This window comes from Hemicordylus capensis, chromosome 8 (assembly GCF_027244095.1).
Source record: "Hemicordylus capensis ecotype Gifberg chromosome 8, rHemCap1.1.pri, whole genome shotgun sequence".
Lineage (NCBI taxonomy): Eukaryota > Metazoa > Chordata > Lepidosauria > Squamata > Cordylidae > Hemicordylus > Hemicordylus capensis.
In genome coordinates, this window is record NC_069664.1 from 32,434,687 (window position 1) to 32,461,696 (window position 27,010).

At 62.6% G+C, this 27,010-nt stretch overlaps 3 protein-coding genes across 7 annotated transcripts in view; 1 reads left to right on the top strand and 2 right to left on the bottom strand.

Annotated features, from left to right (window-relative positions):
- Positions 1 to 111: 111 nt before the first annotated feature.
- CENATAC (centrosomal AT-AC splicing factor) lies at positions 112 to 4,717 on the bottom strand. Its single transcript, XM_053270103.1, has 11 exons — positions 4,523 to 4,717; positions 4,150 to 4,316; positions 3,343 to 3,441; positions 2,866 to 2,932; positions 2,709 to 2,771; positions 2,087 to 2,151; positions 1,844 to 1,970; positions 1,510 to 1,540; positions 1,163 to 1,240; positions 918 to 1,050; positions 112 to 398 (listed from the first exon to the last, which is right to left on the bottom strand). Exons 1-11 carry the CDS (start codon positions 4,691 to 4,693, stop codon positions 323 to 325), a joined length of 1,077 nt encoding a protein of 358 aa, XP_053126078.1. The 5' UTR covers positions 4,694 to 4,717; the 3' UTR covers positions 112 to 322.
- A 1,446-nt stretch (positions 4,718 to 6,163) lies between these two features.
- On the bottom strand, positions 6,164 to 10,926 carry FOXR1 (forkhead box R1). 4 transcript variants are annotated; one of them, XM_053269704.1, is made up of 5 exons: positions 10,793 to 10,926; positions 10,034 to 10,156; positions 9,473 to 9,657; positions 7,564 to 8,329; positions 6,164 to 7,261 (listed from the first exon to the last, which is right to left on the bottom strand). In XM_053269704.1, exons 2-5 carry the CDS (start codon positions 10,086 to 10,088, stop codon positions 7,233 to 7,235), a joined length of 1,035 nt encoding a protein of 344 aa, XP_053125679.1. In that variant the 5' UTR covers positions 10,089 to 10,156; positions 10,793 to 10,926; the 3' UTR covers positions 6,164 to 7,232. The 4 variants fall into 4 exon arrangements, with proteins under 4 accessions (XP_053125679.1, XP_053125681.1, XP_053125678.1 ...); XM_053269706.1 differs by lacking the exons at positions 10,034 to 10,156; positions 10,793 to 10,926 and adding an exon at positions 10,538 to 10,689 and having other exon boundaries at positions 7,564 to 7,796; positions 8,085 to 8,329; XM_053269703.1 differs by lacking the exons at positions 10,034 to 10,156; positions 10,793 to 10,926 and adding an exon at positions 10,538 to 10,689.
- A 63-nt stretch (positions 10,927 to 10,989) lies between these two features.
- BCL9L (BCL9 like) overlaps positions 10,990 to 27,010 on the top strand; it is a 32,416-nt gene continuing 16,395 nt past the window's right edge. The window contains exon 1 of one of the 2 annotated variants that reach the window (XM_053269701.1): positions 10,990 to 11,116. The gene's annotated coding sequence lies outside the window, so the exon portion shown is untranslated. Of the gene's footprint in view, positions 11,117 to 18,537; positions 19,114 to 27,010 lie in introns of those variants that run through there. The other variant, XM_053269699.1, reaches the window with a different exon arrangement.

Below are 27,010 nucleotides of genomic sequence, written 5' to 3' on the forward strand. Positions count from 1 at the left end.
TTCTCTCCCCACCATAGGATACTAGCCATGAAACATTACACTGTGTGTGGGACAGGACAGTCTACTGTGATCAAACAAGCTTTAAAACTCAAAAGGCCAGCTACCTATGACTCAGTCATAAATGAGCACATGATCAGTTTAATATAGATCTTAAATCCATAGCAATAGAATTCTTACAAAACAGAAGTAGTACTCTAGTCACCAGCATACAAATACTGGTTAGATATATAATCTAGTTTTGGCAATCATTAAGATTTTCCCTTCTCTTGGCAAGCAGATTATAAACTACACAAAGCTTCCCTAGAAGTATTCTCCACCCTCTTCATATAGACTCAGTTTGGGGCCTCTTCCGTCTTGTGCGGGATTTCTTCTGTCCTGCTTCAGCTTTGAATTGATGTCTGTGGGGAAGCCAAGGAGAACAAGTTAAGTAGTAGCTGGCAACCACTTGCTTAACCCTCAGTTATTTCCTTGCAGAAACTAGGCACAAGCTGAGTAGTAAGTGCTGCTGAAGAGAACTTGCCTCCGCAGGAAGCCCATGAGCATGAAGGGTATAAACTACAGACCAGGGCTAGGCTGCCACCCAGAACAAAATTCATTCCGCACACAGATGAAAAAATAAGAGGGGGCACAGTTGGGCACTCTTGCTTACGAGTGCCTAAGAAGAGGAGGTCCAGCGTTCTCTGCAAGGCTCCCAGCAATGAGCAGGTGGTTCACCACTAGACCATGGCCTGCTGCCTGCTCACTGTCCACCTCTAGAAGTGTGGGCAGGGGGGAACAGGCATAGGCTGCTCTTAGGATTCAGACCAAGCTATACCCAGCTACACATGCAGCTGCAGCATGGCATGAGTTCTGCCGGCCAGCCTGTTTCCCACTTGAGCCCTGTGCTCTGCCATCCTTGTCGGTGCCCAGAAACCTACCTCGACTGCCATCTCCTTCCGTGGTTCCAGACTCTCCCAAAGGAAGGAAGCCAGCCTTCTCCAGTCTGGGAGGTGTGATCAAAGTTAGCACCAACACGATCAGGCGGGAGCTTCTTCAGCTTCTGTTTCTCTTCTTTTAAGGAAAGAGATGCTGTTCAGGCGTGAGTCACACCAAGCCCGACCCATTCTGACCAACAGAGTAGGTTAATATCCTCCCAGCAAGGGACAAAGCCCTGCTCACTCACTCTCTCTCAGAAATTCTTCATAGGAGGGTCCAATCTGCCCTTGGCTTTCCTCCTCCATCAGCCATGGGGGCTTGGCCCCTAAGGATCAAAAGGGGAACATGTTAGGGTAACTTCCTCATATCTGTACACCAAAGGACAGTCTCCCTAGCAGTAAAGTCTCTAGTGCTATTTCCCTCTGGATAATACAGAAGAAATCCTCAGTGTGCCAAGAGGTGGTTTACATGACACTTCTAGTTGCAACTGTAAGGCCAATTTCATCAAGCCTCTTCCTATCACATAGGGCAAAACCATATCCAGAGTTCAGAGAGGTTTCAGATGGTGGAGCAAGCACATCTTCACAAACATACCTGTGTGAATGTTGCCCTTCTCTGCTGTTTCCTGTGTACGAAGAAATGGAGGGGAATCTAAATTAGAAGTGGCTTGGGGAAGAGGAAGGATGCTGAGAGAGAAAGAACCTACAGCTGCACAATGAACAGTGTACGTGCTTCGGTGACAATGGCAAGAAGGGACGAGCTTTTATTTGCTTCTGGAAACCTATCAAGCAGCATTCTCCCTCCCATGCAAGACAGAGAGACAACCTGGTCTGTAGCTGCTCTACATCTCACAGACTCACACTGCTAGTGCTGCGAGGCCTCAGAGCTGGGACTTAACAGACAAGAGGGTTCCAGCCTGCCTGCTTACCTGGTGGCCAATGAAAGTTAAGGGCTGCCCAGCTTCCAGCCAGTCTAGCTCAGGCTGCTCTCCGACAAATGCAGTGCTCCTGCTTGGTCCTGGCAGTTCTTGTTCTTCTGTGGCGGAAGCAGAGTCGCTGGAACACAAGAAAAGCTCAGCCTGGCTGGGGATGCCCAGGCAGAAAGCACACAGGAGGCAGCAAGGCCTGTCACCAAATGCCAAAGCCAAGCATGACTGATGCCACTCTCTTACCTGAGGCCCCCTGTAAGGGTGTTGACAGCAGCATGTCCATCACACAGCTCACTCTGTGTCTGTGGCTGAGTTTGATTCAGGAAAAACAAATACTTGTTCCAAAATACAGCAGTGATATTTTTTTGTACGAGATCCTTCGGTGGAAGGGATTCCACCAGCTCCTAGCAAAGGTCATGTGGCAAAGACACCTACTAGCAACAGGAACCCCAAAACAGCTCAAACCCTTTAGTACTCCTGTCCCACCAAAGAAGGGAAGCTATTTAAAACACTTGCCAAAGAGCCATCATTTCCATAATACAGTACAGTTAGTTTACACAATGAATGGTAAGAAAGGGAGGCAAAGAGCTGCGTGCATGTCTCAAAGCTACTATAAGAGCTCTATGTCTCTCTCAAGCATCTCCTTTTGACCTTTTAGTGCTACCAGAGATGGGTAGGCACTGGAGACCGTACACAGGAAACACAAGGTGTTCCTGAGAGAGACAGAAAGGCATGGCTTGTACAGTCAGCTATTCTTCCTTCAAGAATCAGCCTAAAGAGAGAAAAAGGGGCCTAGGGGTGAGGGGTGGTTTCCCACAGACACATGATGGTGGATACTGCCCACTTGCATCCTGGGCACACAAACCTCTAAGAGAGTCTGTATCATTTCTTGCCGGCTCTGTTCCACCTCCCGGATATGAGCTGCCACCTGCAGTTAGGGTGAGCAAAAGACAGAATGAGAATCCAAGGCAAAAGAACCACCTGGAGTTTCTGTCCTCTCCCCACTCCCCCGTCATCCTCACCTCTTGAATAACCTCGTCCTCTCTTGCCTCATAAGCATCCAAAGCTTTGGTGAGCGATACCTTGAAACTGTAATAGAACTCAAGAGGTCAGCGTATCCATTTGTGGCCCAGGACACCAAAGGAATTGCCTCTGGCAGCCTCTACTCTAAACTCTAAAACTGGGATAGTACAAGAGCTGTACCTTTATAGCACAGTTTTTGGGGGAGCCTGAAACGCACACACACACACACCTCAGAAGGCAGATAATCCAAGCACTAGAAAAGGCCAGGTATGGCCACCTTCCACCAGCTCTCAGCCCATCCAGTAAACACGTAATGCAGGCCACAGTATGCATGTTACAACCAGATGGGGTCGCCAAGGAAGACACATTGAAGCTTGCACCCAAAGATCAAAGCCATCTCTACCCTAAAGAACTGGAATTTGGGAAAGAAACATCTACCCAGCAACATCAAAGAGGCTGGCAAAGAGCTTACTCACAGTTCATAATCTGCAGGGGAAAGCAGGAAGTGGGGCTTCAGGCTGGGATCTGCTTTGTTTTCCCACCAGAAGACAGAAACGGCTTTTGCGTGTTCAGGACTTGAAAAAGAAAGGAAGGCCAGGACTACTTAAGCCACCAGAAAAGCATAGATATTAATATGCTTATGCAGGCTGGCGCGCTTGTCATTTAAATTGCTATTCCTGAAAGTTCATCTCACAGGCAGAGCAGCAGAAAGAGGCCTTAGTCACAAACCAGGAGATACACAGAGAGCTTCATATATGGAATAAAACCAGTGTCGATGTCCCCCAGAATACCATAACCAAAGTTGCAACTGAATCAACTGCTGAATCACTTCTGGAAACGTATTTGTGCCTAGGAAGACGAGAGTGGTGTTTTGTTTTGCTGCTGCTTCATCTCTTTTATTTTTATTTTATTTTATTGAGGCGGGGGGGCGACACGTCCCTGGCTCCATTCCTAAATATGGGAAGAGCAGGAGGATCTGCCTGGGCTCCTTACAGGCCTATCTATACACTACGAGCACACCCTGTGCTTATGTTTTCAAGCAGAAAGGGAGTTGTATCCCGCACGGCCAGCCTGAGGCTCTGCAGTGCTTCTTGGACTACTACTCCCCACTGCAGCTGAGGGTGATGGGAGTTGTAGTCCTACCGCAGCTGGAGAGCCTCAGCCCTCCTTCCTGCCCCCTTGAAGTGGGTCTGTTTTGGCCCAGGGCTAGTCCGAGGGCAGCAGCCTCAGCAGGCATCCAGGGAGCCGCTCTTGCCCACCCGCCCACCCACCCACCCACCTACCTGGCCAGGTGCTGCAGGAGGCCGCTGTGCAGCACGGCCAGGGCTCCGTGGCTCAGGTGCTGCTCCACCTCTCGCTGGCAGCAGAGGCACCAGAAGCGCCGCTCGTGCTCCCCGGCCTCGAAGGGGACCACCGCCGCCGCCTGCAGCGTCTTCCGCGCCGCCCCCACCTGGGCCAAGGGCGAGGCAGGGATTCAACAGGTGCTGCTGCTGCTGCAGCAACTTGTTCGCTCTGGGCCAGGAGGAGCAGGAGACGCCCGCTCGCTCGCGACAGCGGCCGGCCAGCCAGCCAGCTGCTGCCCTCCTCCCCGCCCGCGTCTCCTCGCTCCCGCCCACGCCCATCGCCGTCGCCTCGGGGCGCCTCGCCTGCCCTCACCTTCTCCCCGAGGCGGGCGAGGGCCTCCCGGACTCGGCGCTGGTGCCCGGCGCTGTACAGGTGGTTGCGGCGGCCGGAGAGGGCGCTGCGGCGGCAGAGCGGGCAGCGGAAGAGCGTCGTCGCCATGGGAACCGGAGCAGGCCCCCCGACCGCACTGCCGCCGTCCGCCATTTTGCGGGCCCGGAAGCAGCGGGCGGGACTTCCGCCGGCGCCGCTACCACCACCCTGCGCCCTCCGGCCCCTCCTCCCGAATCTTCTCGGCCTGTGGCGCCTGCCCCCTGGTGGCCAGCTCTCAAACTTCAGGATGATGTCAGTGGAGGTGGGCGGGGCAGGCAGAGGTCCATAGATAGGAAGCCGCCTTAGGAAGCTGCCATATACTGAGTCAGACCCTTGGTCCCTCTAGCTCAGTATTGTCTTCACAGACTGGCAGCAGCGGCTTCTCCAAGGTGGCAGGCAGGAATCTCTCTCAGCCCTCTCTTGGAGATGCTGCCAGGAAGGGAACTGGGAACCTTCTGCTCTTCCCAGAGCAGCTCCATCCCCTGAGGGGAATCTCTTGCAGTGCTCAGACATCAAGTCTCCCATTCAGATGCAACCAGGGCAGACCCTGCTTAGCTATGGGGACAAGTCATGCTTGCTCCCACCAGACCAGCTCTCCTCTCCGCCTTCTACTGAGTCAGACCAACGGTCCATCTACCTCAGTACTGTAAGCACTGACCGGCAGCGGCTGGCCCAAGTCTTTTCAGGCAGGAGCCTCTCCCAGGGCCATAGCTCAGTGGTAGAGCAGCTGTTTGCATGCACAAGGGTTGAGGCTCCCTCCCTGTCGCCAGCCTCTCCAGAAAGGGCTGGGAGAGACTCCTGCCAGCCATGCTGACCATGCCAAGGCAGCTTCCGGTGTTCTTTTGCTGCCAGAGGCTGAACCTGGGACTTCGCGCTGTCCGCCTTTCCACTGAGCTTCGTCATTCTTGCTCCTGGTTGCACCACTGAGCGCTGCTGCTGCAGAAGTGCTTCCTCAGAGAACCCCAAGCGATAAAGACGGCCCCTGCGCCCCGGCCAGCTCCAGGCTTGCTCTCCCCAGGCCATTTGCCCTGTCTGGACAAGAGCCAGCCGTCCGCTGCCCCTGGGCCTTCGGGCCTCCCTGGGCTGTACGCTGCTCCACAAGCAACAAGCTGGGGCCAGCCACTTCTCAGTCCGCGCAGGAGAGCAAGCAGCCGCTGGTCTAGCAAGGAGTGCTGCAAGGAGTCCCTTGATGACACTGAATCCCCACTCAAGGCACCTGGCTTGGAAGGGGGAGGAGAGATCCAAGCTTGCGCATGAACAGCAGTTCACAGCTTGAAGGGAGCCCCCCAAGGACTGGGTGCACATACCCCCCCCCCCACACACACACACGTTCTACAGCAGGTGGCCTAATCGGTTCTTCTTCCCTCCAGCAGCAGAGCAGAGCGATGCTGCCGCCTCCTTTGGGCCCGGAATTCAGCCCGAGCAGAGTTTGCAGGAGGCTTTCCCTGCAGGCCACAAGTGGCTCCAGCTCAGCACGAGGGGAGTCACCTCCACACTCCTTGCACTCCCTGGGTTTCCGTCATTCCTACAATATGGAGGCGCAAAGGGAATCCAGCCCAAAGGAAGAAGAGAAGCAACACCGTGCATGGTTCTGAAGGTCTTTATTGTGGATTGCTCTCCATCATATGCATTCAGCAGTGAAAGATTCTTCTTCAAGAACAAAAAGGTCAGGCACTCAGGCCTTCACACTTTTTACTTCAAAAGTGCCCGTAAACAGAACACACTCACATCAACACAAAAATTGGGCACCTCCACTGCCTGCTCTTCCCGAAGGAGGTCAATTGTGCAAAAGCAGCGCAAACTGGGGAAGTGGAACGCCCTCCCCGCCTTGGTAATCAGGCTAGTAAACCTATATGTCCTTTGCACTATGTTCCAACATAGGAATGGGGAGGTAAGACGTGACTAAGAGATACACAGGGATAAGACAGAGATTTTTTTTCCTGGAAAGAGACTGTATGGTTACGTGCAGAAAGACAAAAGCACCTCTTCTGAAAGGCAATGGGTCAAGTTGTGGAAATGGACCTTAGAGGTGACACCCCCGATCACCTGATTTGTTTTAAACCCCTTTTCCTTTGGCTACAGTATTGCTTACATATACCTCACTCACAACTCTCTTGTTTTCCAACCTCATATCTGTAGATGTATGTGTGTACGTACACACACACACACACACACACACACACACACAATCAATGTAAAGACAGATCTTTTGTACATAATTGTGCTATGGCAACGTGCCATATTCTTTGGTAGCTTGTTGGTTGAATGAAAAATGTCTCTTCCCCCAGGAATGTCTCTTCCGCAAAGGGCCTCGCTGCCAAGGGCCGGAGAGCCCAGCGCCCCCCAGCCAGGTGCCTGCCCCTCCTCCTCCTCCAGCAGAGGCAGCCCACAGCTTCAGGTGGCCGCTTTGGCAAGGCCTCCCTCTCCCGCCAGCAGTCCTGGCGGCTTGGGATGCCTCCCCGTGGGCTCAACCACGTCTCTGAGCGGAAATGGGCTCCGTCTCCCCGAGGGAAACGAGGGAGGGCTCCAGCTGCCCTGAGCCCTTCGACAACTTTGTGGACTCTTCTGGGATAGCTGGGGAGGGCCTCGCTGCCCACAGAAGCAAGCCCAGCTCATGGTGATGGCTGCCCAGGCCAGTGTGCCGGAGGGACGGTCAAAGGCCAAAGAGAGAGCCCATCAATCCTGCAAGAGAGGGGGAGGAGGAAGAGGAAAAAGGAGGCTGGACAAAGGGGGCCACTGTCGCCCATCGAGAGGGGCCCTGCACTTGGCTGTTGCTCTGCAAGGGAACCAGCCAGGCCACCGTAGCCGGCCCAATCCAGGCTGCTCTCAGACGCCCAACTGGCCAAGGTCGCCACCCCCCCCCCCCCGGCCATGCAGGCTCCTGTCTCCTCCGATCTCGCTGCCTCCCCACACACCTCCCCACTGCTATCACCCTCCTGCAACCTAGGCTTCTCCCCTCCCGCCGTGCCCCATTTCCTGCCCACCTGGGTTGTCCATGCTCTGATGCACCAGCCCCATCATGTCCTCCGACAGCGCCTGCATCTCCTCCCGGAACCGGCGGTGTCCCTCGGCGGTCAGCTTCCACAGGCGAGACTTGCGGCTCCCTTCAAGGTGCACAAAGTCGGCGGTCTTCTCAAAGCTGCTGCTGAAGCACAGGTTGTGCCGGACGGTGTTTTTCCAGCCCTCGGGAGCCGTGCGGAAGAAGGGAAAGTGCTCTCTGCAGGAAGGCAGAGCACAGGGGTTGCCACCCTGGGGTGCCCCGCGGCTGCCAGGGCTAGAGCGGCGCCGAGAGGGGGCGGGGAAGGGGGAGAGCCCCGTGCTCTGGTCTTGCCTGTGTCCGGGGGGGGCTTGGGTTGCTGTCCTGGGGGTTGCAATGGTGGCACATGACGACCCACAGGTCAGCCCTTCCCCACCCCCACTGGACACAGACAGGACCCCGCTGTCTCGCCTCTGGCCACAGGTCCGACCTGGCCTCTGCCTCCCCCCACAGCCTGGGGGCTGGTACCGTGTGAACTGGTAGATCTCCTGCACAGTCAGGCTGCTGTCCACACTCCTGCTCAAGGCCAGGCTGATGAGGAGGCAGTAATTGAGGGGGGGGCGCGGCCAGCCCCCCTGAGCCCTCTTCGGGTGCCTGCTCCGAGAGCGGAGGCCCTTTGCCTTCCAGGGTGCTGGGGCGGGTGGCCCAGGGGTGCCTCCTCTGCTCCAGAGCGGTAGAGAATCCACTGGGGAGGAATCCTCTTCCCGGGAGACCTGTCAAGAGTAGCCCAGGTCAGAGCAAGCCGCCTGGGCGCCCCTGGCTCCCTCTCCCACTCAGAAGCCAGCAGAGGAAACAGCTTCCTGGCAGGGACCCCGCTCACAGGGATCCCCAGACGTGGTTGACTACAACTCCCACAATGCCCAAGCAAAAGCCATGCAGCTGGGGATGCTGGGAGTTGTAGTCAACCACACCTGGGAATCCCTGTGAGGGGGGACCCTGCTTCCTATTCCAGAGAGGCCATTAGCCGGGTGACAGGAGGCACTCAGCCTGCAAGGACTGCCTCCCCCCACCCCCCCACCCAGGATGCCACCCCACGTTCAGTCCTTCCTAAGAGGCCCAGCTCAGTGTGCCCTCAGTGGCTGCCTGGGGACGGGGACGGGGAGGGTCTTCCCCGTTGTGAAACAGAAGCTCCAACTGGGTCATCGGCTCCTCCCCTGGCACTTCAGGCGCCTGGCCAGGGTCAGATATCTGAGGAGCCGCCTGTGTTGGGACATTATTGCCTTAACATGTTGCAGGGGGGTTGTAGTGCTGATCGTCGGCTGCCTTGTACACTTCCAGATGGAAAGACGGCAGACACCCGCTTTCAGTAATGCAGAATAAAAGCGCCACCCACATCGGGGCAAGGCCCCATGGAAGCAGAAGGCAGGTGACTCGCTCAGGAGCCCAGCGGCCTGGGAAGCAGTCAGACCCCCCCCCCCCCCGCCCTCTGGATGGAGACAGGCCGGAATCCCAGAATCCCGGGCTCCAGGCAGCAGGCAGAGGCCAGCCCTTCTCCTACGTGGGTGCCAGGGAGGGAAGGAGGAGAGCTGGTCTTGTGGTAGCAGGCATGCATGGTCCCCCTTGCTAAGCAGGGCTCAACCAAGTTTGCACTGGAATGGGAGACGAGACTCCACGTGTGAGCACCGCAAGAGATTCCCTGTAGGGGGTGGGGCCGCCCTGGGAAGAGCACCTGCCCGCTTGTGAGCAGAAGGTCCCAAGGTCCCTCCCGGGCAGCAGCATCTCCAGAAAGGGCTGGGAGAGACTCCTGCCTGCAGCCTTGGAGAAGCCGCTGCCAGTCTGGGCAGACAATGCTGAGCTAGAGGGGCCAGGGGCCTGACTCAGTCTATGGCAGCTTCCTAGGTGGCCCGTCACCTTACCTTCTCTGCCTCACTGGGTGTGGGCAGCAGCTCCTCTGGAGGGCAGGGCAGGCTGGGGGGTGAAGCCGCTGGGCCCACAGGTGGCCAAGGCCTTGGCAGTGGCCCCTCCGCCACCACACACCCAGGGATGGGGCAGACCAGGTTGGGGTTCACCCACATCCACAGGTGGGGACTCACCTCAGACTCTGCAGAGAGAGCAGCAAAGGACCTGCTTCAGGACCACACCCCAGCTCAAAGCCGCCCAGCACAACACAGCCGGGCAGGAAGAGGCTCCTCAAGTGGGCCCTGCCCAGCCCCCTTTGCTGGCCAGAGGGCAGGCTAGAGACGGGGGGGGGGGGGGGGACACCACAGCCTTATGCCCCAATCCCTTCTTCCTAGCCTTACTGGAGTGGGGGCCACCCTAGAAGGGTGAGAGGGGTGCTGGGGGGAGGGGCCACCCTTCTCCCCGCTGCTGCTAAGCCGTCTGTGGCTTGTTCCCTTGGGGTGCTCAGTCCAGGCACAAGCTCCCCACAGTGCACGCCCCACCCTGCCCCCAGCCTCTGTGAGCCCTTACTTGCTTACCACAGGCCCCCTGGGCCTCTGCGGGGCTGCAGGCCTGCAGTTCAAACTGCCCCATCAGGGCAAAAGAGCTGTGAGCCGCCCTCTCCGCCTCCGCCTCCTCCTCCTCCTCTTCATCCTCAGGATCTAGCAAGAGGGAGGGCAGACCCCGGCCAGTGAGCTGGGCACCTCTAGTCCACCCCCCCCCGCAAGGTACTGGGGGCTTGGCAGACACCCCCCCCACGGGAGAAAAGAACTGTGCAGCGCAGGACCCACAAGCACCTGGTGCTCCAGAGGCCCAGCAGTGCTGCCTGCCCCCCAACTGCTGGCCACAAAGCCCAGGGAAGCCAGCCCCCCCTGCCCCCCTCCCAGGAGAGAGGGAGGAAGCCTTTGGCCCGGGCTGCAGGGAGTTGGAAGGGCTTGCTCGGTGCCCTCTGCACATGCTCGGGGGACCCTCTGCCTTCAGCCCACAGAAGGGCAGCCCAGTGAAGGGGGAAGGCTCCTTGTCCGCCCGCCTGCCCCGCCAACCTCGGACCAGCTGGTCGCTGGTGGCGCCCAGAGCCAGCTCCCGGTCCAGGGGCCAGCTCTGCAGCCCACTCCGCAAGTGCAGGCTGGCCCAGAAGGCCGGTTTCTGCACGCGCAGGTCCATGGAAGCTCCGCGGGGCAGGGGCTCAGGCCATTTGCTGCTGGGCGGAGGTGGGCGCGGCGCGCTTCGCACCTTTGAGGCCCGGCATGGAGAGACGGAGGGGAGGCCCAGGGGGCGGGACGCTAGCCTGACCCTACCCTGGAGCGCGGAGGCCGGCCCGGCCGGGCCTGCCTGGCCATCTCTCTCCACGTGGGCAGTCCCGGAAGGGTCTCCAGCGGGGCGTTGCAGGATCCGGTCCAGCCAAGCCGCGGAATCGGGCCGCGCGGTAGCTTCCTGGGCTGTAGGCAGAGCCCTCGAACCACGATCCCAGCCCCGCCGCCGCCGCCCTCCTCTGGCAGCGGCCGGCTCCGGGACTGGAAGGTAGACTGTCTCTGGACGCGGAGGCTCCACTGGACTCTCTTCCTGCCTGCTGGCCGCCGAGCGAACTGCCCGCCTTCCGCTGGGTTCGCCCGTTTCTCAAGGTGAGTCGCCCCCCACAGCCCTGGAAGGTGAATATGCCGAAGTGTGGGGCGGCGTGTGTGGAGAAGTCTTGACCGTGTGAGGAATCGCGGCGGCAGCCGCTCCGGGGAAACCGTTTCCACGGCCCTCGGCCAGCGGCTCTCCTGGTTGCGTTTTGTGTCTCAACAGGAGCACGTTTGGGGCAGGCCCGGGGGGTCGCTCCTGTTGAGCGGAGGGCTTCCAAGAAGCCGGGGCCCCGCTCTTCCCCATTATCTCCCTCAGGGGCCCCCGGAGAGAGGGGTGACCCCCACGGGCCTCCCCGGTCTCTCTCCCCCCGGCCCGGTGCCCTCGGCTCAGACACAAATCCTCGGCATGGACGGTTCCCTTTGCGTGGGGCTTTGGCCGCTGCGTTTTCTTGGACCTCCAAAGTCGCCCATTTATTTGTTTATTACATTTATCTCCCGCTCTCCCTCCAAGGAGCCCAGAGCGGTGTACGATGTACTTGAGTTTCTCCTCACAACAACCCCGTGAAGTAGGTTAGGCTGAGAGAGACGTGACTGGCCCAGGGTCACCCAGCTGAAGGGGGATTTGAACTCGGGTCTCCCCGGTCCTAGTCCAGCAGCACTCTAACCACTACACCACACTGGCCCATCCATGCTGGCCCTGCTTCCCGGCAGTTCGGGTGTCCCGTCTCGCCTCGTTCCCGCGCTGCCTGCAGGCCGGCCATTCGTCAGGTACAGCTGCACAGTGGCCGCATCGCTCTACCTGATGACTGGCCGGCCTGCAGGCAGCGCTGCTCTCGGGCGGGAGAGAGAGGAGCAAGCCGAGCTGCTGCTGCCGGGAAGCCGAGGCAGACAGAGCCTGGGGACGCCGGACTGCTCCATATCGGTTGCTTGGGTTAGTTCCCGTATCCTCGTGGAGAGCTTCTCCCTGAGCCTTGCTGGGGGCGGGGCGGGGCAGAGACGCCTCCTACTGAACGCCCTCACGAGGAGGCCCGTCTCCCTGCCGCTAGAAGCCTAGTAGGTTCAGAGCTGCCCTTGTGAGCCGAGCCTGTCGCGGGCATGGATGGACGCGCCCCCCCCCCGCCCTTCCCTCGTGGCGAGCACCTTTGAACAACCTGCAGGCAGCCCGAGGGCTCTGCTGCACCAGAAAGCGCCACACCTTTATTGCTCTGGTTACAGAACAGACTTAGATCACGTCCTCCCTGGGGGAGAGGCACAAAAGAGCGGGGAGGGGCTTCCCTGCGCCCCCCCCAGTCAAGGTGTCGCAAATGTCTGTCTCTCCTCAGCCCTGGCCAGTCAGCACTGCGGGCAGGCAGCCCACCCGCCCCTGGCCCCATGGGCCCTTGAAGTCCCTGATGGGAGAGCCCCCTCTCTGCCCTCCCCTTGGTCCCCCCCCCAGTTACCAGCACTGCAGCAGGCAGTGAGGACAGAGCCCCATGGTGTGTGTGTGGGGGGGGGGTTGGCAGCTGAGGGCCAAGCCATTGCACCCCCTCTCTGTGGGGACCGGCAGGAGCTGATTCCTCCTTTGGGTGGTTTTGATTTGAGGGTTGCATGATTTTATTCTCCTGTTTGTGCTTCTCCTGATTTGTGTGTGTGTGTTTTTGTGTTGGATTTGCACGACATGATCTGCTTCTATAGTGTGTGTGTTTCGTACTGGTTCTTATTGTATTTGAGTATGGGTGATTTATTTCTGCCATGTTTACTTGTTGGTTATTTTATTGTTATGGCTGGATGGATTTGTGGGACTTTATTATTCCTATGCTGTGCATTTTCCTCGGTTTTTATTTGGCTGTCGTCTAAGGACTGATGCAAATAAACCCGTCCATTCTAAGCGCTGGGCAGAATTCCTGTGAATCCAGAGGGCGGGAGAGTGCTTCTGCACCCAGCCGCCTCCATCTGGGAGATCCCATAAGCCTCCTTCCACTGAGTCCGTTTCCCTCCGTATTGGCGACTCTGGCGGGTTTCAGACACTGCCCGGATAGCTGTGCCTTTCGTTCCCAACTTTGCTGGGGCCTTCATAGGACCCACCACTCCATCCAACTGGAACCTTGCAGGACATCCATCGCCAGCAAGGATCCCCACCACCTCTTCCAAAAGGGAGCTGAGGTGGGAAAGGTGTGCTGCCTCAGAAATGATGAGGGGGTGAGCAGCCCCCTCCATACGTCCCACCCCCAGGAACGTGGGAGGCTCAGGCCCTGGTGGAGATGCAGACTAGAGAAGGAAGGGATGGGGGGTCGCGGAGCTGCTGGGAGGTTGGCCAACAATGCCGGCTGGAGAAGACCTCCTTGGGGTCACCAGAGGTGAGAGCAGCCACCATAAGATCAGGATCAGGCCCTGCCATGAGGCAAGGAAGGCGGGATCAAAATGGCCCCCTTCCAGTCCCCCACCCAGCCCATACTCTGGCAAGCCCCGAACTTTTCGCCAGACTCAGATCTCAGCCCCTCCTCCCAGATTTTCACCCCCCCTTCAAAGCCAAGCCTTCAAACACCTGGCTGAGCCCTGCCTCCCCCCCCCCAGCAGAACAAAGAGCTCCCTTTCCCTTTGATTTCTGTGTGTGGTGGCAAGAGCCGGGGGGAGAGGCCAGGCCTTCTTCAGTGGGACAGGGAGGCTGGCGGGGGGGTGGGGGGGAGTGGTGGTCCTGGAGCAGGAGGCCCAGGGGGGCTGTTCACCACTCCCAGCAGCCCCCTGCCAAGTCCACACACAGACGCCAGAGGCAATCCTGCTGCCCTGTCCACACATGAACTGTGGCAGATTGCTGTCTGTGCCAGGCCAGGCTCTGCTTTGCCCCCTGAAGTATATTCCAAGGGTGGCAGCAGGTTTCTGAGCATTCAAAGAGTGTCCTTGAGCTCTTAAGTCAAAAGCTCTGGGCTTGTCCTTTTAGGGAGTGTCCATTGGCCTCTGCCTCGGCCCAGAAACGGACTCGTGTCTTCCTCTGATGGGCCATGGCTAGAAAAGCCACCAGGTCTTGGGTGGCCTCCTGGCCATTATATTAGGTTGGTCCCAGAGCAAGTTGGGGACCTTCCTGTCAGTGGGAACTCCTAAAACAAGGTGGAAAAGTCAGGCAAGGATGGGATGAATGGATCTGGCCTTGAGTACTAGAGCGAAACCGTCTTTCCAGGAATACTTTGTGACTTCTGAGCATGTGCAGAGAGCCCACATCACCCTGCAAGCAGCAATTCCTGACTGGGCCTTCCGCAACCCTCCTCTCTCTGGCCTGGGAGCTCATCGCTGCAAAGCGCAACCGTCAGGCGCGCTCCATCCTCCCTGCCTAGGTAGAAGAGCCCCCTGCAGCCCAGGGTGGAGCAGAGGGAGGGCCCAGCACCCCCCCCCCCGTGTGGCTGCAGCAGCATTGCCGGGGTGTGCGTCTGTGTGTGCACCAAGCACAAATGTGCAGCAGCCGCAGCCGCGGGCAGAGCCGGGGCTAGCCTTGCCACCTTTTCTTTCGGAGCTCTTCCTCCTGCTGCTGCAAAGGGAGCAGGTGAAGCCTGACCTGGCATGGAGGGATGTGGTGGGCCTGCTCGATTTTGACACACCAGACTGTGGTTAGAGGCCAGGTGGCAATGCCAGGATTGGGTGCAGAGAAGCTGGGGGGGGGGGTCTGGCTTGAGACCCCCTCCAGCCTTGCCCTGGATGCTCAAGGACCCCACAGACCCTCGGAGGGACACGGTGCCTTTAAGCCCCGCCCCCCGCAAGACACACACACACACACACACACACAGAGCCCTTTCCTCAATACCTCCAGGGCCGCCTCTCCCTGCCCGGCTGCACTGCTCACTTACTGCTGAGGAGGCCGTGGTTTGCCGCTGCCATGGAAACCATTAGTTGCTAGGCGACTGGAGCATCGTCTGCACTGAGCCCTCGCATCTAATTATCCCATCACAGCGGCTGAGAGGGTCTTGGGGGGAGCAGCCGGATTAAGTCTCCCACCACTTGAGGCACCTTTAAAGGAACAGCTGCTCTCTTTGGTGCACGGGGGGGGGGGGGGCTCCTTGGCTTCCGCAAGGGGCCTGCCCTGGCCTCAGCCCTCCTCCTTCCTGCCAGGGCCACGAGCGGCTTCAGAAGGGCCCTGAGGCCACCATCCTGCTCCCTGCGCTTCTGCCTCCGGGTCAGCAGCAGCCTGCTTGCCCTTTCGGCCTTCCCAGGCCTCTTGGGAGTTTCCCAGCCCATGCTGGGCCATCCGTGCCCAGAAATGGCAGCCCTCTCCAGAGGGGTCCACTTCCACTGCCATGAGAAGCTCACCCAGCCCCAGCAGCCCCCCACAGCAAGCAGGGGCTTCCCCACCTCAGGGGTTTGTCTGAGCCAGGGGCTGCTCCGTGCCCTGGACAAGGGGGCCGCCTTCTGGCCCCCAGCCCCGTTTTCAGACGAGCTTGGCGCCTTGAATGTAGAGGGGCTTGGGCCCATTTGGAGAAACACACACACACCCCTCAGTCGGGGATTGTGACAGGGGCCCATCTCCAGGTCCGCGGCCCCCCCTCCCTCCCTCCCTCTTGCTGCCAGCCACTGGCCCTGGGGCTGCTCCCTGCGCTGGGAGACCAGGGTGACCAGGAGCCCAGCCTCTCGCAGGGAGGCTGTTCTGGGGCTTGTGCAGGCTGAGCCGAGGCCCCCAGCTGCCCCCCCCCCGCCCAGGAGGCCACCTTGGCAGGATGCCCGCCGCCACCCCCAGCTCGGCAGGCTCTGAAGGGCCGCCTCGCCTGCTCTGTCCCGCTGCCCTTGGCCTGCAGAGGTCCCTCCCTGGCAAAGGGCGCTTGGCCTGCCCAGGGTGCTCTCCTGGAACCGGAGGCCCCGCACAGAGACCCCAGCGGAAGGGAGGAGAGGAGGTGGCGGCAGGCGGGGGGGGCTGCGGGTGGCTCTTCTCTGGCCCCGCCAGGCCTTTTGCATCCTCCCCCACCTCATCATCCCATTTGCATCCCCCTCTCCTTCCACCGAATCCTCCTGTTGCCATGGGAACACGCTGCTCGCACCCTGAAGGCACCCACTGGCCTCCTCTTTCCTTTCCATGCAGGTTGTGGGGGAGCCGCTGCAGCCCCGAGCGGGAGGGCCGCCCGGAGAGGCAGGTGCGGGCTGGGGGCAGCAGCTCGGGTTGCTCCCCTTCCTCTTCCCGCCTGAGCGCCACACTGCCTGCAGGCTGGCCATGGGTCAGGTAGAGCTGCCTCCCCCCCCCGCGCTTGTTGCGACCAGCCACTCCAACCTGTGCCCAAGCGTGCGAGCTTCCAAGGGCCCTGACCCTGACTCGGGGGAGATGGGCCCCGGGCCCCAAAGCAGGTCTTGGGCCTCTGCAGCTGGGGAACTCGGGCTTCCCGTGAGGTTCCAATGGATCCCTTCCCAAGTTGCCACTCACTTCCGCATGCTTCCTTGCATGCTGCAGCCCGTCTCCCCCCACCCCCACACTCTCTCTCTCTCGCTCATTTTTTCCATCTCTGGGCAGAATGAGTTTTGTTGCAGGCAGCAGCAGCAGCAAGGCAGTGTGTGCGCGCACCGTGTGCATTCAGTGGGGCCTCCCCAGGCCAGCCTGAGTGGGATCTAAAATTCTCAGACATCCAGAGACTTGTGAGCACGTGCACACTTTAGACAGGCATGGTTCCCTCTAAGGCGTGCACACGCTCACAAGTCTTGGGATGTCCGCTCCGTTCAGTTTCGAGCCCGCTCAGGCTGAACTGGGAAGGCCCCACTCTGGATGCACACACTGCCTTGCTGCTGCTGCCGCCTGCAACAAAACTCCTTCCGCCCAGAGATGGGGGGAAATGAGAGGGACCACTGAACACAGCCAAGGGGTAGCAAACTGTCTCGGGAGGAGGGGGACAGGCACAAATCCCCTCCTCCAGGGGACAAGAGAGAAGCTAAGGGCGCTTGAGGGGAGGGGCCAGAAGGGGTTCCCCTCACTTTTGATGCCCTTTCCAAAGGGAGAGTTGCAGTCTGGCCCAGGTGTGTTCCTCAGTGATGTCACAGAGGAGCTCTGCCCATGCTCAGAGGCACACTGGTTCACTCCACACTAGTGCTTAGGCATAATCTGCAACAGGTGCGCGGGTCGGGGGCTCCTACAGACAGGATGCCCGCCCGGGAGAGGGAAGCAGGTAGCAGGTCCGCGCTCGGCCGCCAGGCGGAGCGCTTCTCCTGGTACTCCGCTGCGGTCTACTCAGGTTGGCGCCGTCGGCGGGAACGCAGCGAGCCTTCCCGCGCCTTGGAAGTGCTTTGCGGGAGCTCGCGGGCGGGGAGGAGCCTGGCCGGGACGCACCGCTGAGCGGGCGGGCGAGACCCGAAGCCAAGGACTGCAGAGCAGGCGCTCCGCCTGCGGGGTGCCCCCGCCCCGCCCCGCAGACCCCCACCCCGGGAAGACGGCACCTCCCGCTGCTGCTGCTGCTGCTGCTGCTGCTGCTTTTCCGCGGCCGCCGCGGCTGGCTCGATGCACAGCGCACCGAAGGAGAGCGCAGCTGCGGGCGCCCGCCGCCCGCTTGACTGGCCCTGATTTGCCGACGTCTCCGGGCCCCGACCTGGGAGGGAGGCGCCCTGTCAGGATAAGAGTCCCAGCAGCTCCTGCCAAGCGTTGCGCGGGCCGAAGCCTGCGAGGAGGGGGAGGAGGAAGGGGAGGGAGAGGACGGGGACTCCTCCCCCCCCCCACACACACCCGGGCGGGAGAAGAAAAGGAGTCAGAAGAGGAGGGGGGGCGGTGGGGAGGGAGCCGTCAGGCCCGGACTGGCCGCTGCCGGGGACACGCGAGTCCTCCGCGCGATGAGCCGCCTGCCTCAGTTTCCCTGGGCACGCACCCTCAGAGCGAGGAGTCGGGAAAAGGCCGCCCTGCGTTGTGGGGTGTATGTCTCCTGCGCGGAGGGGTGGCTGAAAAGGACGGCCGCGCCTTCTCCAGGCAGCGCCGCCGGCTCTCCGCCCATGCAGGACCTCGCGATGTGCGCGCTGCCCCGCAAGGGCTCTCCAGGGGCTCGATGTGCACCGCCGGCCTGTTCCACAGCAGCCCAATCCGCCCCCGCCCCCCCCACGCGCGCGCACGTGCATCCACTCTGGTGGCCAGTGCAACGGGCGGGTACCGAGGTGGGCCCCCCGCCGCCTCACGGGTTTCCTTCGGCACGTGGCTTGGCTCGCTTCCTTGAGTCATTCATGCCTGGGCTTCTGAGGCTAGGCAACCGCGGCGGCGAGCCCCGACTTAGCTACCTCTCTGGGGGCCGCCGCCGGGCTTCTGCCGCCTGCCCGTCGTGAGCTCCTCGGTTCGCTCGCGGGCTGGGACTGGGCGGCTCGGAGGCGGCTCTCTGGAAGCCGGGGGGCGCCCACCTGGCCCGGGGCCCCAGCCAGCCCCAGACTCCGGCAGGCCCGAGCAGCAGCGATGCTACGTCCAGCCCGTCGGGGGGGCGCGTGGCGGCGCCTTGCTTCGCAGCGCGGGGCGCGCGCGGGGCTAGCCCGAGGGGGGCGCGGAGCTCTCCTGCCCGCCCGGCGCGCCCAGCCCAGCCCTCCTTGGTGCCGCCGCCGCCAGCCAGGTGCTGGTCTCCGACAGGCCGCTGGGAGGCCGCGGCGGAGCGGAACCTGGAGGCGGAGGAGGGAGGCGGCTCTTATTTTGACACGGCGGCAGTGGCAGCGGCGGCGGCGGCGGCGCCTGCCTGGAGTGGCTGCTCGTCTGGAGCGGAGCGAGCGCTCCTCTTTCCCCCAAATGAGCAGTCTGCGGCGGGCGGCGGGAGGCGGACGCGGCGGCGGCGGGCGCTGCCCGTTGGCACCGGCTTCAGTGGAGGGCGAGGCCGGCTCGGGCGCGGCGCGGAGGGGCGGCGCGAGAGCTTCAGGGTGCCCGCCGACGGCCCCCTCCAGGGCCAGGCCCGGCAAGTGAGAGCGAAAGAGGAGCAGCAGCAGCAGCAGCAGCAGCAGGAAGACGACGAGCAGCCAGTCGCCGCCGCCGCCGCCGCGCGTCCTGCCCGCGCCCCGAAGGCTTTAGCAGCAGCAGCAGCAGCAGCGCCGCCGCCGCCGCCCTCCTCCCGCCGCCGCGAGCATGGGCCAGCCCCGCGGCGATCTCCGCTCCTGAGCAGGTAAGCTCGGCCGGCCAGGCGGGTCATTGTTCGGTCCGGGCAGGCGCCGCTGCAGCCGCGGCTGTCACCGTGCGGGCCTCGGGCTGGGCGGCTGCCGCTGCCGGCTGCCTGGCGGGCGGGCGTAGGCCTTCCGGCCGGCCTCTCACTCCGCAGCACGCTCTGCCTGCAGGAAGGCGCCGGCCCTTCGGCCTCGCCGCCAGATCCTGCCCTGCCCTGGTGGTGGCACTCGCCCCAGCAGCGCGCGCCCGCCCGCCTGCCTGCCTGCCAGCCGCCGCCTGGTCGGGGCTTCCGGAGCCAGCGCTGGCCCAGGTGAGGAGTCTGGCGGGCAGCTGGCTCGGTCGGGGGCTCCCCCGACCCCGGGGAGGCGATGCCTGGCGGAGTGCGGGCCCCTCGGTGGCTTACCGGGCGTTGAGCACAAGCCAGTGGCTTGTGGGCCCCCCCGGCTGCTGTGGATCCAAGTGCCCGCGGTGGTGGCCCCAGGTTGCTAGCGGCCTGCAGATGCCAGGGTGCCTGTGGGTTTGTGTCTGGCCCTGAGCGGGGGGGGGAGGAGGACCTCGGGGGTCCACATGTGGGCCGGCGGCAGCCCTGTCTTTCCAGATGTTGCACTTGAGTGGGGAGATGTTTCTGTGGACTGCGCTGGCGTCCCGCCACTGGCAAGAGCTCTGTCAGCTGTCACCTGCGGTGGCTTTCGCTAACTGGATCCCATGTGGTTCAGGGATCTTTTGTTGGGAAGAGATCTCTTGTGCTGTGCTGCTGCCCTCCCCAGCAGGGGAATGGGTGCCACTGAGGGTCCAGCTCTGTGAGCTGCCGCCTTGCCCCGCCGCCCCGTAGGGCCCAAGGTGGCTTGGTTTGTGGAAGTTGGAAGAGTGAGTGGTGCGGCGGCCTCTTGGTCGGGCAAGTGGGCTCTTGTCCCACGGAGCCAGGGCTGCCTCATGCAGCTGCCGTGCCCACGGCAAGTGCCCCTCTCCTCGCCCTGCTTTGGCACCCTGCTTCGCTATGAGAACAAGTTGCAGTTTGGCACAAGGAGAGGGTGGCACCGAGCTTTTTTCTCACTGCAAACAGTTGGCAGAGGAAGGAGGTGGGTGGCCCTGTGGAGGTGGCCTGCAGGCGGCGGCTGCTGCTTTGCAGGAGGTGATGGGGAAGGGGGGGAGTTGCAGGGACTGGCCAGGGGCTCCAGTGGCCACTGGCTACTAAAGCCTTGTGCCAGCCTTGCGCCAGCCTTGCGTGGAGTTTCACAGAAGTCTCCCACCTGCGTGCCCAGGTGTGACTGTGCTGTTGGAGAACCATCCCTCTTCTTCTTGACTCTGCCTGGCCACTTGCAGGGGATTCCCCCCCCCCCGCCTCATGACTGGCCTCCCTAGTCCTTTCTGCCTGCCCCCCCCCACCTTGTCCCAAGACACACACACCCCCGGAGTCTCAGGATCAAGGCATGGCAAGGGCAGGCAGCCTTTCTGGATTCTTAGCTGCTTGGAACAGCCACACATTGGAGCAGTCACCTGGAGTTTCCCTCCAGCTTTGCTTGGGGCCTGTGCGCCTCTCTCCTGCTGTGCCTCAGAGGGGCTTCTGCTGCTGGCAGGGAGGGAGGGGGCCAAGGAGCAGGTCTGGGGGCCCAGGCTGGTCGTCTGCACAGGCAGGGCGCTCAGGGTGGCTACGCATTCAGGGTGCCTCCGACCTCCCTGCCTTGAGCTTGTCCAGAGTGCAAAGCGGAGATTCCTGGGATCTGTATGGGATGGTGGCAGAGGGCCGAAGCCTGCTTGGCCAAAGGGGTGCCGTCATGGCTGGCGAGAAGGGCCCCTTCTTGAGGCCGTGGCAGCAGCTGGCCCGGCTGCTCTTGTTCTCTGTGGCTGTCGTGGCTTTTGGAGCCTAGGAGCTGGCTGCGTGGTCTGCTTCAGGGCCCCAGGGGCAGGGAGCGCGCACACTCACACCCCTGCCGCCCCCTTGCTGGTTGCCCTGCCCTGGTTCTCAAGGGAGAAGGGCCCGGCACTCTGCCCTGGTCTCCTGGGGCTGGGTCTCTCGCTGGACTGCTCCCCGGGTGGGGGCTGGCCGCTCTGCCACCGCCTTCCAGAGGTGCTCCTGGTGCTCCTCTCTGTCTCGAGCTGGGAGGGGATTGGGGCCACTCCTTTGCCCCCCACACACACACACCTCTGGCTGGATGGTGCTGAGGCAAGCCTTGCGGATGTTTGTGACGTGTGTAGAGGGAGGGCAGAGCCTGCCTGTGGTCCTGCTCTGGCTGCTAGACATGCGCCCTGGATCTGGGCTGGCCCAAAGCAGGGGGCCTGACTCTCGCCTGGACGCTTGTCCCTCACGTTCTCCAGGCCAGCAGCCCAGGCAGGAGGCGATTTGGGGGAGCATCTGGACCCGACTGTGGACGCCGGCCGGCTTCCATGCCGGCTGGGGAGGGCAGCAGTTGGAAGGCTTCCTGGCTTTTGGCTTAGGTGGGGGGTTCTCCAGGCAGGGTCCCCAGAGGGACTACAACTCCCATGCTCCCCAACCCATTGCCGCTGGGGTGATGGGAGCTGTAGTCCAACAGCCTCCGGGGACCCTCCCTTGAGAGCCCTGGCTTAGGCTGTCCTGCCCTTCAGGGGGTCCTTGGGGTCCCCCAAGAGGTGAGCGAGCACTGAGCCTGGCCCTTGTGGGGTGGGGAGGGAGGTCCCAGGCAGGAGGTGCCCTGTAAGAAGGGTGCCCAGATGTTGTGGGCTACAACTCCTAGCACTCCCAACTGCAACGGCCTTTGGCTGGGGATTCTGGGAGTTGTAGTCCACAGCATCTGGGAACCCCTCTTAGAGGGAACCCTGGTCCCGGGCCCGCCTGCCCTGGGGAAGGGGCTTGCCCGAGCAAACGCGCCAAGGCGTGGGCACGGTGGTCTTTGCCGAAGGGAGGCTGCCTCTCTCCGGCCAGCGTGTGCATGGGGTCTGCTGTGCCCGCCTCTCTGTGTGGGGCTGGGCAGTTGGAGTCAGCTCTTGGGCATCCGTGGTGGGTCAGTCAGTGGGGCTGAAAGCACCCTGTGTCCTGCCTGCCTAGTGGTGGCCTCGGCTGAACTCCTCCCTCCTCCTCCTCCGCCCTCTCTGCTGCTAAGCCCCCCCCCCGCCCAGCCAGCCCCTGCTGCCCTCCCACCTGAGGCTCCCAGGCCGGCCTGCTGGGGTGGGGTGGGGGGTTCCCAGGAGACTCCGGCTGCTGCTTGTGGGAGTCGCTGCTGGGGGCGAGTGGGGAGGGGGCAGGAGGGGATGGCGTCGGCGGGTGGGGGGGAGGAGGAGGGGGGCGTGTGGGGCTTGGAGCCGGCCCATTGCATGGCAAGAGAACTGCTGAGTCGCTGCTTTCCAAGTGGCTGTGGCCGTGGCCAGGCCCAGCACGGGCGGCTGCCAGAAGCAACAGAGCAGGAATTTCCTCTGGCTGGTGCCAGCTCATCTCGGGCCGGCCAGTGTGTCTGCGTGGAGGCCAGGCCGAGCGGGGCGGCGGCGGCGGGGGGGGGGGATCCTGGAACGGGGGCTTGAAGTGGAGCCCAGGCCAGTGAGCAAGCGCCCGGCCGGGATGCCTGGTTCTTGTTTTCTCTCCCAGGCCTGAACTGTTTTGCATTAGGAGGCTGCCTCCCCCCCACCGCCCCCCCCTCCGCCCTACTCCTAGCCTGCTCCAGGGTTCCCCATGCAGCTGCTAATGAGCTGAGCCTCCTCCTCCCCCCCCCCCAATCCTTGGCTGCACTTGGGAAATTTTACAGCCTCTTCTGGAGGGAGGAAATGCCAGTAATAGTGCGCGCTCTCTGTGTGTGTGTGTGTGTGTGTGTGTGTGTGTGTGTGTGTGTGTGTGTTTATGAGGGGGGGTCCTAGTTGGAAGGGTCAAGACTAGAATGGAGGGGGGCATGAGGCTCCCCCCCCATTTCCAGGTGCTGCTCTCGATGTGGAGTGGGGAGCCAGGTCATGGAGGCGGGGGCGGGGGGGACATGCCCCTAGTCTTGCGATGGGGGCAGCCCTCTAGATATGGGCAGCAGAGCTAGGGGGGGGCTTTGGGCAGATATGGGCAGCAGAGCTAGGGGAGTGCTGGGGGGGGGGGCTTTGGCCACGAGCTCAGGTGGGCCTGGGCAGGGCCTGGGCGGCAGCCCCCTCCTCAGCCGGGGGGGGCGGGGCGGGGGCTGTGGGCCGGCAGCTCCTTGGAGCCCTCGCGGACGCGCTGCCATCCCTCCCGGCCTCTCCTTGGGGTCCCAGCACCTGTGGTCACATGAGGCCTTGCCAGGCTGAGCTTCCAAGAGGAGCCTCTTGCTCTCCCAACCCGGACTCGGCCTGTGCTGGCTCCTTGTGGTCCTTGCTGATGGCGGGATGGGCCGGGCTGTGTGCGTGTGCGCACACACACACACACAGACAGACCCCCTGACTTGCCTGGTGGGCTGACCCTGGTTCTGGGCATTTGCTCCAGCCCTCGCTGCCCTGTTTGCCCTGAGGCACACCTGTGTGCACACCTGTGCAGCTCCATAGAGGAACGTGCTTGCCTCTGCAAGCGGCAGATGATACTGCGAGAGCAGGAGTGGGGCCGGGGAGCTTCTCCCGTCTCCTTCCTCTCTGCAGATGTGCCCGTCCTGAAAGTTTGCTTCTCTCCTTCTGCTTGGCTGGCCCTTTTGTTGAGGTCATTGTAAATGCACCGAGGGCGGGTAAGGCCATCCATCCCACCACGCCTGCAAGCTTGCTCAGCGCCCCTCCTTCCCCACAGCCGAGCCTCGCGGGGCTCCCGGGAGATGACCCCTGCCCCCCGTCCTCTGCTGGGCAGGCGCTGTGTGTGCCTCGTCTGGCTCAGAGGAAGCCGGGGCCAGCACAGAGAGGCCTCCGTCTTTCCTTGGCATCCTCTGGAGGGCGGCGTGGCAGGCCTGGTCAACAGCCCTGTTGAGGCCGCTGTGGGCTGTCTCCGCCAGAGCACTTCTGCCCTCGTCCCCCGAGTCCGGTGCGTCCCAGGCAGGTTGGACCAATCTGCAGCCCAAGCCTGGGAAGGCCGAGAGCCAGGAGTGGGACCGCCTTGCTTCCTGGTAGTACCAGCCTTGTTGAAATAACCATTCGGTTCTCCTCCTCGCCATCGTGTTCATGGGAGAGCGTGTGGCTCCTTCCCCTCACTCCCCCTTCTTGTAAGGAGACGGTGCTAGCCCTCTGTTGAACTGAGAAGGGTGGGGGGGAGTTCCAGATGGGGGTGCCTTCAGTCTGACCGGGCCATCCGTGGGCGGGCGGGTGAGAGAACGTGAGGCCTCTGTCAGAGCATCCAGCCGGCGAAGAGAGAGGCGCTTGTGGGGTGCTCTGCCTAGGTCCGCCTTGTGAATGGACACTGGCCCAGAGGCCGCTCTTTTCACCACCCTGGAGGAGGAGCGGGGGGGGGGGGGTCTGGGCCAGGGCTCGGTCCTCTGGGGACTGGGCTGCCCTGGCTCCCGGCTTCCTTCGTCCTGCCCCACTGAGCCCATCCCTGACTGGAAGAAGCCGCTCTGCTGGGAGGGCACCGCTTGGGCTCCAGAAACCGGCATTGGCAGCCGTGTTCCCGGGAAGGCGGGCGCGAGAAAACTCAGGGGCTTCTTGATGCCCGCTCGGTTCATTTGAGATCCCCCTCAGGTTGAGTCAGGAAGGCCCCACTCTGAATGGGGCACAGCAACACCGCCTTGATCCTGCCGCCCAGAATGGGACTCACTCCCGGCTGGCAGCTGCAGCTGGCTCTTGCCAGGACCCCGAAGTCAGGCTGGTCCGGCTGCAGCTCCCCATGCCGGCCTCGCTCTCGGCTCCCAGAGGGAGTCCCAGGATCCCCTGCTGCACTGGCTTTTGCTTGGGGGTGATGGGAGTTGTAGTCAGCAACATCTGGGAAGCCCTCTTAGAGGGAGCACTGGCTGGGAGTTGCCGTCCAGTGACACCTGGGGACCTGGGCTTGGGGAGGCCGGCTTGAGCCTGGAGGTGCTTTGGTTGCAAGAGGCACACGGGAGGGGGAAGCACCCCCCCTCCAGGTAGGAATGGCCGCTCATTAAAGAGTAGACCCCACACACACACACACACACGCTTTTCGAGTCGTGTTCTTCTTCCGGGGGAGTGGCTTCCAAGGCCCAAGTTTGGAAGCCGAGTCCTGGGCCTTGCACACCGCTGCCCCGGAAGGAGAGTGCGGCTCAAGACACCCCCCCCCCCGGCACGGTGTGTCCATTTCCTCCCTCCCTCCTCTTTGATCAGGAGAGCAGCATGCGCAGGGGGGGTGCAGGCCTTCGTGCGCGGGGGTGGGGTGGGGGCTGAAAGAGCGTCTTCCCTCCTCCTCCCCCCCACACCTGAGGCGTGCATCTTCTGTGGGTCAGGAGGCAGGCACTGCTGGAATGAGGAACCGCTGCAGGGCGATACTTGGGGGGCCGGCAGTTGAGGCCACAGTGGGCTCCAGGGCCCTGCCCCTCTCTCTCTCTGTGCGCCCCCCAGCCGTTCCTTCCTCCCCATCCTCATTCAGTCAGCAGTGCGGACCCAGAGCAGACCGCGGCCCAAGGGCTGGGCTGCAGAGGAGGGGGCTCCTCGTGCCGCCGCAGCAGGGCGGGCTGGGGGGCCGAGCGGGTGTGCGCCTTGGCCTGCTGGGCCCGCCAGGGGAGGCCACCCCCAGCCAGAGGAGCCCCTGGGGCTCTGGCAGGGCCCCTCTTTCTCCGGGGCTTGGGCCAGTTCCTGGGGTGGCTGCGCAGGCCGTCCTCCGTGGCCCCTGGGTGCCCCCCCGGGGTGAGTGTGGGGAGCAGCAGGGGCTGGGCTGGCCTGCACTGCCTGCCCTCCCGCCGGTCAGCTCCTGCTGGATCTGGCCGCAGCGTCTGTCTGCAGCTGGGCTGGCTTTCCTTCCGGGCCCGCGAAGGGCCTGGGTCTCCTCTGCCGTAAAGCAGAGCGTGTGCGAGGCGGCTCCGTCCGTCCAGGGGGCTCTCCCTCTGTGTCCGGGAGCCGAGCCAGGGGGGTGGCGGTGGTTCCCCTGAGCCCCAGGCAGCTAGCTGCGTGGGAGGCCTCCTCCTCCCGCGCCCCCCTTGGGTCTGCGGTGGCTGTGGGGCCGCGGCGCGGGCAGCTGCCTTCCGAGGGGCTGAGCTGGGCCCGGGCCCCTCTCCCCGCCTCCTGAGCAGCGGCTGCTCCCAGTCGCCACGGATCAGTGTCCGTGTCCAACCCAGCAGTGTCACCCGGGCACTGGGGGGGGGGGGCGCTCCGGCTAGCCCGAAGGCAGCCCAAGGAAGCCGGGCCTGGTGCCTCTAGTCCTTCGCCCGGCTGTAAAGGGGTGGGGGTCTGAGCCTGCGTGCACACTCACGGGAGCTTGCTGGGGGAGCTGAGAGGCGTGGGTCCGTCCCTAGACCCAGTGATGGCTCAGCCGGCGGCTGGGGGGGGGCGGGGCGTGCCCAAGCTTGCTCCTCTCTCCCCTCTCCTCCCCAAGTGCTGTGCTGCCTGCAGGCTGTCATGCAGCTCTACCTGACAAATGGCAGCCTGCAGGCAGCGTGGGCAAGAGGGGAGCTTCCCGAGGCGGCAGTGGTGGTGCTGCTGTTGCCAGGAAGCAGAGGCAGCTGCGCCTCCTTGGGTGCCCCTCAGGACGACGGGCTGCTGCCTGGGCCTGGCTCCTTGGGAAGGGGGATGGCGGCCAAGAGCAGCAGAGGCTTGTGGGCTGAGCTGGGAGGAGGGGGCTGCAGGTGGGGAAGGGGCCAGCCCCGGGGGGGGGCCTGGAGGCCGACAGGCCAGAGCTGCAAGCCAGGGGGGGGGAGTGGCTGCTGCCCCTTCGCGCAGAGGAGCCGTGTTCGGCGGGGGGGGGGGGGGACAGAGGAGCCGGGGGGGGGCTGCCTGGCCACCTCCTGGAGCCCTGGCGGCTTTCCCGGCCTGCTCAGGCTGGCAGCCTCCTGGCCTGTTCCTGGGGCTGCTCAGCGTGGAAAGGATGAGGCCTGCCACTGAGCCCTGCGCTCTCC